At 45.0% G+C, this 11,171-nt stretch overlaps 1 protein-coding gene across 4 annotated transcripts in view; it reads left to right on the top strand.

Annotated features, from left to right (window-relative positions):
* Positions 1-6,827: 6,827 nt before the first annotated feature.
* The window catches only part of TBC1D8B (TBC1 domain family member 8B), a 37,176-nt gene continuing 32,832 nt past the window's right edge, over positions 6,828-11,171 (top strand). For all 4 annotated transcript variants that reach the window (XM_086469663.1, XM_086469660.1, XM_086469659.1 and 1 more), the window contains exon 1: positions 6,828-6,957. In XM_086469663.1, coding sequence (XP_086325789.1) covers positions 6,828-6,957 — 130 coding nt within the window. The remainder of the gene's footprint in view (positions 6,958-11,171) is intronic.

The raw sequence follows: 11,171 nt of genomic DNA, 5'->3' as shown, positions 1-11,171 counted from the left end.
AGTGCACTAATTTGATAGGAGAAAGTACAAACTAATGCCTGTCAAACTGGATTTTGTCCTGGATTTTGTCCACAGTGTCTTTGGTTCTCTAGTAAACAGATTGATTCTCTACCTCTCAGCTCCCAGCCTGCCAACCAGACATTCCTAAAGGGAAAAAGAGCTTCAAGCTGACAGGCCAAATCTGACTTGCACAATACTGTAAAGGGAAAAATTGTAGGAACTTTTCAAACCTGTTAATATTAGACAGTCTGAAAGATCCTCCATGATTTTTGGAGTTATAACCATCTCTAGAACCACCAGTATGCCAGAGTCCTGCCTTTGTGAGAGTCTGGGATGACTTCAGGAAGACTGAATTAAAGATGAAAAGATAGATTCTTCCCAAAAGATCTGCTGTGTTGTTCAGAAAATGATCCGGCCTCTGAAAAATGCTGGACTGTTGCTGTGCATTCTCTTGCCAGTGTGCTAAAGCTGCAGAGAGAGCTGGCGTCCTCCAATCATCTGTTATGTTTACAGAAGTTGTCTGCCGTCTGTGGGGGGCTGAACTGGGGTTGAGGAGGAGCTCTGGGTGCCTCAGTAGTACGTGTAGGGCCTTGCCCAGCAAAGGTGACTAAGGACATCTTACAGATGCACTTTATTTTTTTATCTCTGTATCTACAGCTTGTTTCTAATGTTACCAGAACTTTGTCTTAAAGCCTGCAACAAAGTACTATTGAAGCTGGAGAGGAAAAGCAATGCATTTTCTTAGCTATAGTACAATTAAAATTGTTGTAAATATTAAATTATTTGTATTGAATTTGAATATGAAAATGTAAATAAAACTATATTTTGATGACCCTGGCGGACATTAAATGTCAATTACCAGCTCTTATACGGAAACAGATGCTGAATTTGCTCTGTCCCACAACTGCAAAACTCACTCAGTTTTGGGAGGCCAAAAAGCAGCAGTACGTGCTCAAACTAATTAGAATAAGGACTGCTAATTACGTGCAGGGTGCTACTGTTAACATGGATTGAAATTGTGTTGAGAGGCTTAAGCCTAGTTATGCCTTGTAGCTGTACTCTATATAGAAGAAAACCCAAGTGGCTTAGGGTATGTTCAGTGAGCTGCTTGACATACCTCTGAACTGTTCTTCTAGGCATGTTTGGCACAAGGCAATCTCTTCAGATCAGACAGGTTTCTTCTTGCTTTCCTCTGTCATGTTGCTCAGCATCCCTCCTTTACTCAGCAGTTTATGCTTGCTTTGTAAAACAAAGCATTTTAAAACCAATTAAATGCCCTTTGTTCTGTATTATGCTATCAGATGTAGTAAAAACTTGTCACTCCCCTGGCCAGCTTGGTAGTGGTTAGCCTTGTGCTTCTTTTTAGCTCAGTTCCAAGTCTAGTCTAAGCAGCATCAGTTGGTTATGGGCTCAAATTGCAAAGCTGAGTATGATCAGACTTCACTCTGAAGCTGTATTTTGCTGTGATCACCTTTCTATTCTACATCTGAAGTGCAGGGCAGAGAAAGGAACTGCCAAGCAGTAAATATACAACCCCTGAACACTTAATTCCATTTTAATTTCAAAAAGCTTTTATAAATTTATTGTGGTGTATAAGCTGTAACGTAGTAGAATTTCATGATGATATGCTCTCATGAAATCATCTGCCAGTTTTCTGTGTTTAAGAGGAACAAGATTTGACCATCAAAGAAAGGGGGGGATTCAGATCAATTCAATACAATGAAAGGCATTTTGGCTTTTTTTTTTGTTGTTCCAATCTATACATTTGGGTTTCTTTGTTTATAGGATTCAAGCCTTACTATTTACTGTCTTTTAAAAGCAATAAACCTGCTTTTTTTTCCCCAGGATTTGTATTTCTAAGGACAAGGTGAGTGCCCAGCATTTTCTCAAGGAATGCACTAGTGGAATACTGGGGGATGCAGCAGTTCATGTCACTGAACTCGCACTACTATAGAATCAGATGCTATGTATGTGTTCTGTCAAGATGTGGGCTTGCTTGGAGCTCAAGGCACACATACTAATTTTCAGGAAGATTTTTTAAGATTCTTATATCTAGTGTGAAGTACTGCTAAAGGAAAATAAATAACAGTGTTTGTACCTGAACAGTTTTTGAGCTACTGCTAGACAAAAGAATTTAATGCTTCTCTGGTTTTGCAGTTCAACCTCTGATCTGCCATGTATCTGTGTGTGCACATTTATTTGTAAATATTAGCTATGCAAGGGTGTTTATTTAAAAATGAAAGCGTGCAAATTTCATGTATGCGGTCTATGATACTGAACTTGGGTCTGTTGCTGTCTGACTTTTGGAAAAAACCCACTGTCGTATTTCACTGAACTCTGCAGAGGTTTTCCCCTTTGAGAACACTGCTACAGTACTACCTGCTTTAAAGAAATTTCAAAGCTCCACTCTCACTTTGCATTTTGTATTTCCACGGATAGCAGCTGTCGTCAGCTGACCCTGCTTAGAGCACTGTGCAGCAGTTTGGGTTTGGTTTGGTTTTTTGGTGATGCTGTGGGCTTGAATGGCTCTATTCTGTATACATGTATATATATGTGCGCTATGGCATGATAGACTCTTTCCTCTGAGCAAGGGGCAAACAAGAGCGTGCCTGGGGATAGGGCTGTTTCTGAAATGCAATGCAAGCTTGCTGTTATTGTGCAATAGTCTTGGGTTTTGCTATCTATACGCTTATGTTTGCATGTAAGGTAATGGAAATTACGTGCCCACAAGTGGTAACAGTTGCTAAAATGTGTGCCTATTAATTCTGTTAATATTCCCACTGAGTTACACAGACATGTCAATTATTCTCCCCCCAAAGAGAAATCAGAACAGGCTACAGCATTATCTCCAAGTGTTTACTTACTGCTGTCATTTCCCTCACCCCCAGGAAAGCTCTGATCTAGACACTTCACTCAAATGCTTGTAGGCTCCTGAAGGGGGACTGGGAAAGATTTTTGTTTATCCCTGCACGAGAGGAAGCCTTGTCACCTGGTGCGGGATTACTGTGCTTTCTTGTCAACCAGGCTTTACAGCAGCAGGATTTTATTTTAAAACCCAAACCAAAATAACACAATTTTCTCATATTGAGGAAAACTTTCAGGTGTCCCAGTAGACATGTAGTCATAGCTGAGATTTTTGCTTAAAGGAAAAGCAGGACTTGTGATGAGGGGCTGCAAACGTATAAAAGCAGTTTGAATCAAAAGGGCAGTTGGACTCTTCCCATAAAATGGAGAGACTTAGTCCATCTCGGTCATTAGGTGGAAAGAGCTGCACGTGTCAAATGACCTAACAGTTGGACAGAATAAATACACATATCTGCCTTGGCTGTGCGATTTAATGTAATTTCATTCTGTGTTTAACACACACCAGCTCAGAAGGTAGCCCTGCCTTTTCACCCAGATTAAGGCTGATCTTCTTCCTGTGCAGATTTCAATAGAGTTCTGCTCCCGCAGAGGTGTAATGGCTGGCATTTTGGAAGAGATGAAAGAAAATCTACTGGCTTTGGCAATTTAATTTTGGCTTTAAGGGAAACTTGAAACCAAATTGCAGAGTTCACCCACTGTGAATTAACTACTATGTAATTCTCTGCACTGGTTGTTTGACTGTTGGTTATACAGAGGGAAGCCAAAAATTATTTATATTGCTATTTATCTATTTATATAATCTTGGCTATGGTTGCTTGAGGGAAGTAATTTAGCATTTCTATGAGGTCTTTAATACAGTGAAAGAAAAATTCTGCAGCACTAAATGGATCTCTGTCGCTGTAGAATGCATTGATTAGACTGTAGGATGACTGTGCACTGATTAAGAAAGAATTTAAGTGCCTATAAATAAATTCCTCCAAACTGATAGAGGGGCACTCTTTGCATCTTAATAATATTTAGTTAAGAATCCAGTGCCTGAAGGAATTGGAAAAAAGACAGACATTCAAGACCTTGAACCAAGGGGGAGGAAAACAAAACAGACGTTTTCCAAGCAGTAGCATTTTACTGTTAATTTTTTATCTAATTAACAAAGTTTGAATCTTACATGAGACAGCAGTGTATGTCCTAACATGTCCAGTGTGTGTGAGATGCCAAAAGCCAAGCTCTGGTGGGAAATGCCAAGGGCATCTCTCCTTACAATTAGCATCAGAATTAGAAGACCTGTGTTAGATCCTTAATAGGTATTTGCTACACAAGGGCTTGGCTAATTGGGGAAAATTAAATGGTAAACTCTGTGGGAATGCTCTTAGAAGAGCAGCACCTATGCAGGAATCACTCTATCCATTCAGCTGGTAAATCTCCAGGAACCCGCTAATGTCTCTTACTCTCAGTCACTTCAGGTGAGGGGAGTGAAGAAACTGCCCCATGAGGAGCGATATGCTGGTATATCTAGGAGCTGTTTGCCTCGTCTCATTAAAGTTTTACCTGTGTTAGTTACTACATGCTGGCTAGTGACTTTTAATTCATTTTTCCTTTCTAGTAAAGGTGAAGCATCAAAAATTTGTTGCTTCCTACTCTGTTATAAAAACAGGTAAAAAGAATAGTATTAGTTAAAGCTCTACTCAGTCCCAAAGGTAAAACCTTTTAATACTACAGCTTCTCTTGCTGTGGTGCAATGAGTGACTGGAAGAAAAGAAAAGGAAAAAAGTCTCATACCAGTGCAATTCACCTAGTTTTGAAGCCTTCCAGTGAGCTAAGTGTGATTGCACACTTGGTTCTGCTTTTGTGCTGGTGCCTTTGGGTAGGCTGTTCCTTATGCAGCTGGAACTGGACAGGCATTGCCAAATATCTTTCTGCGAGCACTTGGCAAAAAACTTGCCTGGGCTCGCAAATAGACCAGTGCTGGCAGAAGCATTTTTGGTAATGAAGTACATTTGGGCCTGATGAAAGGAAGACAGGATAAAGCAAAAGTTTGCAACCTAAAGTTAGTGCCTGATGTGCACAATTATTTTATTTTTTTTTTTAGAAAGAGCTGAAAATAGAGGCTTAGTTTAAACAACTGTGTGCTGAATTTCTCGTATGATACCCAATCAATAAAGCATTATTCTTGAAAATCTTAGGAAGCTCAACTATGCTGGAGAGCTGAGTGAAGGATCTGACAGGACAGAAAACTGCAGACAAATTCCTGGGACATGGGAATGTCCTACTTGCTCCGTTTGTACTGAATGACAGATTGTGTCAGGACCAGGGGTGAATCTTGCACAGAGGTGGGAAAAGATGGTAACTCTGAGAAGTCTGCAGCACCAGCAACTTGGAGTGGAGGAGGCAGGGAGGCTTCCACTCCCGGAAGGTTTTTGCTTGTGTTTTTGGTCAGCACCAAAAAGATACCATTTAGGATGCAGAGTGCTATCAAGTGTAAAGCCTCAGGGAGAGATTTGGGGCTCTTTGGGATGTAGTGAAGAGACTGGAGAAGAAACAGCAAGGGAAGGTGCTCAATAATGGGTGGACTGACCAGCTGGGTGGCTGTGATCTCGACTTCATGGGGAGCTGGGAGTTACACTGTGCTGACCAGTGCCCATGGAAAGCAAGTCCCGAGGTCATCACACAGCCTTGAGAAATCTTTCATTGCTGGGTACATACGGCAGAATAGTTCCAGCACCTGATTCCTTTTGAAACCTGGCTGTGAGAACTGCTCTTTAATCAGGAGACAGCAACAGAAGATAGTAAGAGAGGATACTCAAATACAGTCCTTATGAACATGAAAGCCACTGTCTTGTTCCTGAACAGGATAGATTGATTTATTCTAGCATAGACCAACTGGTGAAGTCAGCCTGCAAATAATCCGAAAAGCTAGTCATTGAGGACGAATGCTGAAGGTCTTGCTGACAAATCATGAAAATAGTGAGACCATGAGTCAAGCTGTTGTTAGGGCAACCAAAACATCTCCTCCAAATTAGCGCTCAATCGTGTTGGGTGATAAAAGCAACGAGGCAGATTGTCTTTTTATAACGCGAAATGTAAATAGGCAAGGGTGACCATGTGTCTGCTTCGGCAGCTGGTGGGGCCGCTCCTCTGCTCCCGGCACGGCCTGTGACCGGGGAGGGGACATGCATGGGGCTGTGACTGGGGCGCTGTAGTCGGTGGAGGTGGTGGTCGTGGCTCCCTTCCTTGTGTGGCAGGTTTTTCCAGTGTTTTTTTTTCCTGCACCTCAGTCTCCTGCTGCAGCGTAAGGCTTGGTGCTGATGGGAAAACAAACGTAAAAGCCAAAGTCTTTGGTGACGTGTCTGTCTTCTGGGCTGAACATGGAGTAACATTTGGCCAGGATTGAAAATGGGAGCTTCTCTCATTGGCAGGGAGGACACAGAAGTACCCAACCCGCTTTACGGGGGCACCTTAGGGACACGCTGGAGGCCCGCCGGGGCGGTCCGAGCCTGCTGCGGCCCTGCCCGACAGGAGCGAGAGGGGCGCCAGGCAGCGGCAGGGGAGATGCCGTGAGCGGGGGGCGGAAGGACGAGTCTCTCCCCGCGCCCGTGGGACAGAAGAAGCCATAACTCTCGGGCTGCCTCCCCGAGCGGGGACGAGCCCCTCAGGGTGCCAGCGGAGCCCCCCGGCCTCCCTCCGGCTGCCCCTGACAGCCGGGGGCAGGCAAGCTGCCGCCACGCAGCTCCGGGGGAGGGCGGCCGCGCAAGGCCCGACGGGAGCTGTAGTCCTGAGGCAGCGGAGCTGCGCGGCCAGCGGGCCGCGAGGACTACAGCTCCCAGCATGCCTCGGGACAGGAGCGCTCCCTCCTCCTCCCGTCCCCCCCGGCGGCGGCGCTTGGCAGCCGGGCTGTGTGCGTGGGAGCGGGAGGCCGGGCGGCGCGGCGGGCATGGGCGGCGGCGGGGAGTGAGGGGGCCGCCGCGATGTGGCTGAAGCCTGAGGAGGTGCTGCTGAAAAATGCCCTCAAGCTGTGGGTGCAGGAGCGCTCCAACCAGTACTTCGTGCTGCAGAGGCGCCGGGGCTACGGCGAGGAGGGCGGAGGAGGGCTGGCAGGTACTGCCCCCCCGGGGGCCGGGGCAGGGTCTCCCTTCGGCTCGGCGGCGGGGCGCGGCCGCCTCAGGCCGTGTCCCTCAGGGGCCGGCGCGAGAAGGGGCCGGAGGAAGGGCTGGAGGGGGAGGTGGCTGTTTGCTTGTCTTGGGACCCCACCGCTCCAGAGTGGCAGGGAGGAGGGGAGGCCTGGCCGAGTTTTGGAGCCCTTGCCCTTGCCCTTCGTGGGGTTTCTCATATGGTTCTCTTCCCCCCCCCCCCCCCCCCCCCCCCCCCCCCCCCTTTTTCCTTGCGTGAGAGAGGCATTTCCAAAGACATTCCCCTGGGAAAAGGAAGGTTTGATGAAGTTTCGGGCAGACTCCGAGTGGGATGGCGCCTGCCGGTGCCCGTGGTGGCGCCCAGGTGCAGAGGGGCCCGCTGGGGACGTGCGTCCCGGCGGGGCTGGGGGCAGCCGGCCGCTCTGGGCCGGCTGCCGCCCGTGGGGTGGTACATCGAGCTGAGGTCAGGGTAGCCCGACACTTGGCAGTGGCTTAACAGCCCTTTGCTCCTACGGACACGCTGACAAGAGGTCGGTTTGCAGCTTGTTGGAAGTGGAGGGGTCAGAAGAAATGACAGATCTGTATGACAGATCTGTCTTGCTTTGGCAAGATGCTCACTTCCAGATCCCTTTTCCTGCATGCATTTGAGGCTGCTTGAAATGAGCTCCCGCTCAGGGACTTCGGATCCCTTATTTTAGAAAACAAGCATATGATTTGATGGAGCTTGTCAGGAGGGGTGGTTCAGGAAAGTGACAGGGCATTGACCACTGTATAATAAACTTTATTTCATGAGAACTTCAAGGTATGGAGCCAAGTTTCTATTTTTAGTTCTTGTCTGTTTGCATCATTACGCACTGCAGGGACCCTGCCTACCACTGAGACCTCTGCTGTGACAGTAGCTGTTCAGACTAGAACTGGCTCCTCCATAGTCTGGTGACAGCTGTCATTGACCCTGTCAAGGAGAAATGCTACAGGGAAGCAGAGTAAAGTTGTTCTTGGGTGGGGTATGGTTCTTGGGTGTTTTACACGAGTTACATCTCCCTGGATTTTCTAGGCTCTCCAATTGTGTCATCGTAAAGCAGGCTATATTAAACATGAGGCATAATAGTCTTGTTGAAACATTTATTAATTCTGCTGGACAAAACCACAAAGTCCAGACTTCTGGCAGATTAATTTCAGATGTAGAAATAGCCCTCCCAGCTGGAGGTGGGGCATCTGTCGCTGACATCTGAACCACTTGCAGGGCGCAAGGAAAGTGTAGAAAGAATACATCACAAAATCCCAGATTCTCTTCGAGGCATATCGTAATATTGTAAATAGACAGATGATGTTAAGTTTCGGCTTAGAACCAAGGGTGATATTTTGCAAGCGTGAAAGTCTTGTGGTCATCAGGCTAGATGGGCCATTCTCTGCCCTGGTGTCTTTGGAAGCCAAGGAAGCTGTGTCGGTATGAAGCTTGTCTTTCTGTGCAGTAAAATTAAGAGCTGTGACTAAAGTGAGACAATGAGAACTAGAATTAAATTCATTTAAAAACATCTCCATAGGCTTACAGCTAGACAAACAGCTGGGGTCTCCTCATGCCCTTCGGTTTTTGTTGAAGGTGAGGCTTCTGTCACTAGTTTTCTGTCCTCATTGATGACAGTGAGGAATAACACTTGAACGGGATAGTTCCTGTCGTATGCATTTTTTATGTTGTGCGTTTTATTTCTGTAGCTTTTCTCATAACCTTAGGTTCATACAGATTTCATCTGTGCAAGTTATGTTTTTCACTGGACAGAGACAAAAAGTGAGATGTTATTGAATTAAAATTGTGATTAAGAAAGATTAACAAGAAGATTGGAAAAAATGCAGTTACATTTGTTTGAAAATATTCAAACCTCCTAGGTATAAGCTAGCATAATTTGCTATGCCTGATTTTAATTTTATATTGCTGTGTGTCACTTAAGAAAATTAGAGCTTACTTTAGAAAAAAACCCAATGAACAGCTTTTATCTATGAGGTCATTGCAAATGCGCGAAGTAAAATCTTGTTCTTGTGCACAGTGTTTTTCATCTGGTGAGACAAGGCTAGAGGTGACTGGCAGCATTGAGGGACTGGGGAGTGACGAGTGAAAGAGGCAGGCAGCAGTGCAAGACGGAGTCTTGAGGAAAGAGAGTGGCAATGCCTCAAGGCAGGAATGGGAAGAAAGATGAACAGTGCTGCAGGGTTTGAGTAGCAGTAAAGGGGACTAGCTGAGGAGGCAGTAGCAAAGGATTCCCAAGAATACAGGAGTACGCTTGTTGTAAGTGTAAGACAGACTTTAAGGATGGGAGATGTGAGTTTTGAGGAAGCAGCCAATAGCTGGAGAAGGTACAGACCAAGTTAAAATAGACAGATGACAGCAGAGACACTTACCTGGAAGAAGGCTTGGATTTCTGGTGCTGTCCTAGGTTTGGAAAGAAGGCTGCAATTGGGTTTGTTTGTATGACCCTTCTGGACTAATTTGTGATCTGTAGATGGTAGTTAGCTCTTAAGGCTTGTGTCCACACGCAGTGTGGTTCTGAGTTGGCTAGTGTGGATAAAAATGGACAGAAAAGTCTTGTGCTGGTTTTGCTTAGCCTTGGCTCTCTTTCTGCGGGTATGTGCCTGCTTAGCTTTACGTTTCATTCTCTTTGCTTTCTTAGACCTCACCTAAGAATGCAGATACTGTAACCTGTTTGACTGGTTCTACGTCTGATAATTCAATGTGCAACAGACTGCCCCATGCTATATGTCTGGCAGCACAACCGTGTGACCATGTCCCCTGGTTGTTCTGTCTTCTGCAGAGCCGCTATGGGAGAGCTACTCAGGTTTTTGGAGTGTATTGATAAGAATATAGTTAGGCAAAATGGCCCATGTGCTGAAGCACAGTTATGATGACACAAAACCTGTGTTGTGAATGCACGTGCTGTAACCAAGGTCTACTGAGTTAAGCACATTGGTCATAAAGACATTGCTTTGGTTATGGTTTAGACAGGACCTTAATTAGGAGATGGGTATTCTGGGAGTAGTTACACAAATGAGTATTTGATGTCATAAAATACCAACCTTTCCCTGAAATATGAACAAACAAATTATTTGGTTTTTGCTTCCATTGTTTCAATTTGCCTCTTTCTGCTTGAGAAATTTAAGTAAAATGCAACTGTGAGAGGAGAAAAACTTAGGAATTAAAGAAATGGTTGGAACTAGTCTTTCCTGCTTGTTGTATATGCTGTGGTTGGAAAGGTAGGGAAAAACCCAGACTCTTCAAGGCCTGGACTTCCTGCAGCAGTTATTGCCACCCTGAGAAGGCCCCTGCTGGTATTCCTGCGTTTTAAAAGATGTAGCTTGTTGTCAGTGCCATTGCTGGCTAGCTTGCAGGCATAGGAGTTTGGAGGAAGGGAAAAGACAGAGCTAGGCTTACATGCGTGCTCTGGGGAAATTTTCCTTATCTAGTATCTGTCAAAAGGAATAGTGTTAAAGTATTATCAAGTAGTGAACGTCAACGGCAAGGACCTTAACTTCTGTTAACAGAATTTCCTGGTGGACCAATTAAAAAAGCATTTGGTGATCTTAGTACAAACTTAAAGAAAATTATTTTGGTAGTAACTGCCGGACAGGAGAGGAAACTTGTGCTGTAGCTAGACTCAGTATGCAGCAAAGAAGATGCTTGCTTTTCAAAACTTAAAGGTCTGTGCTGTGACATCTGTAAATATACAGCAGTAGAATAAATGGCAGAAATTGTTTATACGTGCTGGTGTTTTAGCACACTGAGCTTTTAGTGTGGCTTGCTTGCTGCAGGTCCTCAACTGTGATAGGAATCAAAAGGAAAACTTACTGGTTAATAAAGATCTGAAATGATCTCTGCTGCATATTTTTTTTTTCCAGCAGCTGTAGCAAAGATTATTTTGCAGTGCTTGTATTTGTGAGACAAGTAACACTGCTCTGTTAAGAAGCACATTTACATTTGGGGACGGCAGGTAGGAAAATGACCAGCACAGGCTTCTCAATTTGTGTTATACAGCTTTTTAGCCGTACAGAAGCAAAGATAAGGAGAAGCTCTGATATTTTCAACGCTTTTCTCTGTACCTACCAAGGAGACTGATACTTACCTTTTTTCAAAGTTGTGCTTCTAATTTTCCCTGCTTTCAAGGGTATCTTTATGGCCACAGAGAGTTTTACACA

The sequence above is a fragment of the Leptosomus discolor genome, chromosome 9 (assembly GCF_034619465.1).
Source record: "Leptosomus discolor isolate bLepDis1 chromosome 9, bLepDis1.hap2, whole genome shotgun sequence".
Classification (NCBI taxonomy): Eukaryota; Metazoa; Chordata; class Aves; order Leptosomiformes; family Leptosomidae; genus Leptosomus; species Leptosomus discolor.
Note: the sequence above shows the minus strand (reverse complement) of the source record. Positions and strands in the feature narration are given on the sequence as shown.